Source organism: Martes martes (genome assembly GCF_963455335.1).
Source record: "Martes martes genome assembly, chromosome: 11".
In the NCBI taxonomy this organism is placed as follows: Eukaryota; Metazoa; Chordata; class Mammalia; order Carnivora; family Mustelidae; genus Martes; species Martes martes.
Window position 1 is genome coordinate 93,984,344 of NC_137899.1, and position 6,000 is coordinate 93,990,343.

General features: G+C 52.5%; 1 protein-coding gene across 1 annotated transcript in view; it reads right to left on the reverse strand.

The window, feature by feature from the left end:
• HIPK2 (homeodomain interacting protein kinase 2) overlaps positions 1-5,282 on the reverse strand; it is a gene marked incomplete at its 3' end in the record, with an annotated part of 181,470 nt that extends 176,188 nt beyond the window's left edge. The window contains exon 1 of the mRNA XM_080818744.1: positions 5,113-5,282. Within this exon, the coding sequence (XP_080674870.1) occupies positions 5,113-5,131 (19 nt within the window). The 5' untranslated portion in view covers positions 5,132-5,282. The remainder of the gene's footprint in view (positions 1-5,112) is intronic.
• Positions 5,283-6,000: the final 718 nt, after the last annotated feature.

Consider the following 6,000-nt stretch of genomic DNA (forward strand, 5'->3'; position numbering starts at 1 on the left):
TCCAAAATACTTGTTTGGTCCAAATTAAAATATATATATTATTTCCAGAGAAAATAGGGAAATGGGGTCTTCCCTTTACACCTGAAGAAACACTAGTATGTTGAGAATTAAAAACTGGCAAACCTGGGGCGCCTGGGTGGCTCAGTGGGTTAAAACCTCTGCCTTCGGCTCGGGTCATGATCCCAGGGTCCTGGGATCTAGCCCCATGTTGGGCTCTCTGCTCAGCAGGGGGCCTGCTTCCTCCCCTCTCTCTGCCTGCCTCTCTGCCTACTTGTGATCTCTGTCTGTCAAATAAATAAATAAAATCTTAAAAAAAAAACCCAAAACTAGCACACATGCAGGCACGCGCGCGCGCACACACACACATATCCCAGCTTGAGTCAGGCCACTGTCCAGTGAGCCCAGATGTACTTTTGACTCTCACTTCCCATACCCCCTGAACTCCTCGAAGACAGGGACCCTACATAAATGCTCGCAGGTGATGTCATTAAAGAGGTGCCCTGTCTGTAAGACGGGGGTGACAGCGCTCACCCCGGGGGCCTGTTAGGACTGTGAGTTCACGGGACTGGGGCGAGCACCACAGACCAAGTGGAGCCTCGGTCATGCTTTGTGCTGCAACTTCACGTCTCAGTTTCTTTTAGAGGAAAAATAAAGACCTCCCTATACCAGCTTTTCAGTTTTCTTCCCCCCCGCCAACTAGAGTTTTGCCATATGAAATGGAACTATTACGAGTTTGGGCCTTTTGGGTTCACACTCTATCGGTGGTTATATAAAGTCGGTTGGCATTATCCTGAGTCCCGTCTTTGATAGCTGCCTGAAGTGCCCGAATTGCCACCATAAGACTGCCAGAAAGCTCTGGCAAATTACACGTTCAGAGAACAATACAAAATGGTTACATAGCCTACCCTCTTGATCATCACTACTTTGTTTCATATAAACTTCAAAGGTGGTTCCCCAAGATTAGTCTCTAAGGAGGAAGGAAGAGAAATGAAACATTTTTTTTAAAAAAATTTAAGTACGAAGACTAGAAGCAGCTGTAACTTGCATAAGGCACCACATTTTTTCTTCTAGGAAAACTATGTTGAATGCACGATGAGCCAGACCCTGGCCTGGGACTGAGCGGCTGCCGTTCCTCTGAGGAGGTCCTGGGGGAGCCACCTCGGGCCGCTCCCTCTCCGGGCCTGCCTGTGGTGGGGGCATGGATCTGGGTCAGGGGCGAAGGTTATCTTTCCTACTTCGGGATACTTTCACGGAGGCACAGCTGCAGCTCCTGAAACTGCTCTAACGGTTTGTTTCCTCATTTTTAAAGTGGCACAGAATGTGAGAAATTCTCTACCTGAAACCAGCAGAAACTCAGTGGGAATAGAAATCTAGAAAGGTCACAGAGGGGGTCAAAAAGGCTCTTTCTTCTGTGGCCATAGGGGGTTTATTGTTGCTGGTGCCCAAACTGGAGGGGGAATAGCAGGAGATTAGTAATTGAAATGTTGCTATTATTGGTTTTCTAAACTATTTGTGGGCTAGTCCTTCCCTGGAGTCATCATGCCTGTAAGCAGCCCCCCAAAATAGAGGAATTTAACCCATGCCTAACGAACTAACAAAATACCTCTTACAGCCAGGCACTTCACAGGCACTCATTTCTGATGGAGTCCTTGCACAGCAATGAGGCTGAAAACACTACAAAACTCCGGGAAGTTAAGTAACACGCTCAAAGTCACACAGCTAGATTCAAACCCAGGTCTCTCTGATTCCAGTACTAGAGCACACTGTCCGGAACTGACGGTAAAATTAAGGAGCCTTGATTCACTGCTCAAAAGTAGTGAGAATGAAAACAATATTTATACTTACTCATTTTAAAAATATAAAACACAAACACAGGAAAAGATATTTTAGAACATGTGTCATCAAATTCTTTTAATGGAAGATGATTCAGAACCCATTTCTTGGTAGGCATTTTGGTAGGTGTCTTCAGACCCATCTGATGAGAACTTTCAGTATTAGAGTTTTGGGAAGTCGGACTGTGTAAGTCAATACTAATTGACATGACGCATCTCGGGTATGGCGGAACATGATTAACTTGGAATTTAGGGTCCTCTAATTCAGAACCCATGGCAATATAGGCCTGTGGTTCTATGTGGCTGGCCTTTGCACTACATACTGAAAAAAAGCCTTGCTAAGCAAGTTGCTGGAGTAAACACAATCGCAGGGCAAATGTTTAACTTTCTAAAGAAAATAAACCTTTTTAAAGAAGTCCAACTTAATCAGTACCAAGTTACTGAAAACGAATGTGCTATTTATAAACCTAACCTTAAAAGCAAGTAGCAGGAGACTGGTAACACTTTGCTACCCATTAATCTGTATTATCAAACATACCCTGTTTCAAAGACCACATTTCTCCCTCAACAGCGGGCAGTTCAGAAGGCTTCACTGCTGCATTCAGACCTTGACCCAGTATCCCAACTTGGGGCAAGTGCACCCCATTCAAGGAATGAGTGCGCTCCCAAATTCCAGCTGAAATGCCTCACCTGTCATTATACTGCTCCTGAGAAGAACCCCATGTTCGATTTTTGTGGCAGCTTGAAAACGATTAGAAATCTTCTCGGCGAATTCCCCAGGAAAAGCCCTGCTCCTTCAGGATACACAGCGGGAGCCCATGCATTCTGACTGGGATATGGTAAAAATCAGGCTCACTGAATCCAGTGGATCTCGCCAAGGAGGGAAAAAGGAGGTCACCAGAGTCTTAGATGCACTCATCACACTAAGTGAATGTAGGTTCCAGCAGCACAATCCTTTATAGAGGTCACCTGTCTGTTTTAGAGCATGACCAACAGTCTCCTTCCAAAAGACCCAGGCCTGAGCTTGTGCCCCGGGAGGCTGGACTGGTTGAGAAGGGAGAGGAGGAAGCCTAGGGAAATAAGGCTAAAGAGGCAGGGAAACTCCAGCAGAGTCGAAGGGTATGAAGTATAGGAATAGTTAAAATAGCACACAGACAAAACTGAGCGAAACCCAGGGTGGAAAGAGGTGACCAGGTAGGTCATCTGGAACAGGGAATGGAGCCTGAAAATAAAAACAAGTGAGCTCCCGAGACCTTTGAGATCCATGATTATGCTTAAACCTTAACACCTTACCCACCCACAATTCTTTATCTGGTGTAATGCACCGAAAGAACGAAAGGACGCTGTAGTCGAACGAGAGTGCCAAGTCTCAGCCTCAGGGGTATGGACTACATTCCATATGGATTTAGAACGAAAGGAAAGGGAGAGGACCAGCACAGTTTCCGAGATGGGCTTCTCATAAAGTTGACAAAATACATCCCAAATACACGTACCCAGGCCCTTGTAAAACGGAAAGCAGCGTTTACTATAGTTCTGAATTCAATGCCAAGTTCCCTCCCTAATGCACACGCAGAGTGTCCAGCAGAGGGAGTCTCAAGGAGGTACTTAATAAAGAGAAAATTGTTTCATTTTAACACTCCATAGACAGTGGGAGCATTGACTGTAGCCCCCTCCCATAGACACAGACGAACAATGACTGCCCGACATGGGTTCTCCTGCCCTGTTCACAGAGCCACCGGCTCGTTCTATTCTGCCTGGTGGAGTGATCAGAAATTTCGTTTTGTTTTGTCGAATGGTTAAATGGACCTTGTGTTCTTCAGAATCAAAGAGGAAAGCCCCTGGAATAACATCTCTCTGTTGCCTTCTAAACAGCCCCTTTGTTTCTAAGAGAGTCTGAAAAAAAATATTTACAGTCCATAGGTTATTTACAGCCTCATTATCCAGGGCCTGACTGGTAACTTTATTCCATCCAGAAACCAAATTCATTTGGAGCCCTGGAACTAATAACAGATTTTCTTTTCAGATAAGTTTTTTTTTTTTTAATCTGCCTCTTGTAACAGAGATAAAACTATTAATGCGTTCCCTGTCTCACTCGCCAGCACTGTTCTCGGGATTTATAGAAGGATTAAAACCTCCTCTCCCCGCCCCTCCTCTCTGCTCCACACAAACCCTTTCCCCTCTCATTTGCTATTTCATCCACAGAATATCCGAACAAAACCGAAAGAAAGCCAGATGGACCAACGCGAAAAGTATGTAAAGGCTGCTATTTCAATGATTTCATAAGAAAAACATTTTCACGATGAAATGACTGAAAAAAATCGGGCACCCTTCGGTTTAAAATTCCTTCTACTACAAGCACACAAAAACACACCGAAGTGTAAAAACTTAGTTGATTCTGGTTTGATTTCTGGCTGGAAGCTGACAAGAACTGACTGAAGAGAAACGAAAGAAAGACAGGGAGGGCAAGGGGAAGTGGAGAGCTTTTGCCCTCCGTTCTTCTCTTTCTTCCTGAAGAGTCAAATGAGAAAAATGATCCCACGCCAGGTGAAGGTGCACCACGCAGGTTTACCCAGACCGACCGAGGAAAACGTCTCGGCCGCCCCCCCGCCCCCGACTTGAAAACCTAAACTATATTTTCCCTTACACACGCTAATGCGGGGAGATTTTAGCCAATTTCATTGTTCTGCCTGGGTCTGAAATGGACTTTTCCTCCGTACCCCCCTCTCATCACCTAGCCCCATACATTCCCATTCGACAGCCCCCCCAAATCAGAGGCTCGCGGAGAATAAAGGAGTGTGGGGAGGGAGTGGAGAGCAGTGGAAAGGGGAGCCGTGGGGACAGAGTGGGAAGATCACCCAAAAGGTAATTTTCTTGGGGGGTGAGGGGGGAGGAGGAAAGCTAAACCGCATCACCTTTATTTATTCCAAATAAATGAAAAGCACAGTCACGGGTCTGTCTTTTCCCAGGCGCCCCCTCCCAATTTCTTTTCTTCGGGCAGTAGCCCACCCTCGCACCCCCCCCCCCCAGCCCCTTTCTCCACCCTGGAAATAAGATCCTGTTAAATTCCGGATCCCGGCCGTTCCGTGGGCAGGGGAGGGGGAGGCGGGGAGGGGTCGGGAGCCGGTTAAAGCCCCGGGGGTGGGGCGCCGGAGGCCGGGCGCCCGGGGGGCTGCGGGCCGGGGGCTGCCCGGCGAGGGGCCGCGGGCAGAACAAAGCTGCGGGGGCCGCGGCGGCCGGGCGGCGTTGGGCGAGCGGGGTCGGCGGTCCGGGCGCCCCTTACCTTCGTACACGGGGGCCATCGGGGCCGGGGTGTCCGCGATTCATGGCAACGGAGAAGGGAACGCGGCGCGCGAGCTCGGCCCCCCCAGCCTCAGTCGGAATCTGCCATCTTGAGCCTGTGTCTCCGCTCTCGGCGCAGCCGGGGCCGCCAGCGCCCGCATCACCGCCTCACTTGGCCGGCGCCGGGGGAGGGGGCCGGGCGCCGCCGCCGCCGCCGCCGCGGCCGGGCCCTGCGCGGGGCTCCGGGCGGCCGGGCGGGCGGGCGCAGCGGCCGAGGCCGAGGGGCCGGGCGGCCGCGGCCCCCGAGCGGGTCCGCGGTGGGGCGGGAGCCGGGGCGGGCAGCGCGCGGCCAGTGCCCGGCCGGAGCTCAGCTCAGCATGGCTGTGTGTGGGGGCTTCGGCAAAAGTTGCACGGGAGGCGGAGGAGGGGCGGGCGGAGCCGGGAGGAGGGGCGGGGGCGGGGGGCGGGGGGCGGGGGCGGCGGGCCGAGCGCGAGCGAGCGAGCCGCGGAGCGCGGAGTCCGCGCGCAATCGAGCGCCGATGGCACGGATGCGAGGCGGGGAAGGCCGAGCCGAGGGCAGGAGCGGCGGGCCGGGGCGGGCGCGGGCGCGGGCGCGGGCGGGGCGGGGCCGGGGGCGCGGGCGGGGCTCGGGGCCGCGGCGAGGCTCGCGGGCAAGGTGCGCGCGGGGCAGTTCCGACCGGCCGGGGACCGCCGGGCCGCGGGGGGGGGGAGCAGCCAGAAGTTTGTGTGCGCGCGCGAGCGGGGCGGGAGCGGAGGGGCGCGCGGGGGGCGCCGCGGGCGGAGAGTGCAGCCGCCTCGCTCCGAGCTAGGTGTGGAATGAATGGAGGGAGGAGTGGGCGCTCGCCGGCCTCCGGGGAGGACGAGTGAG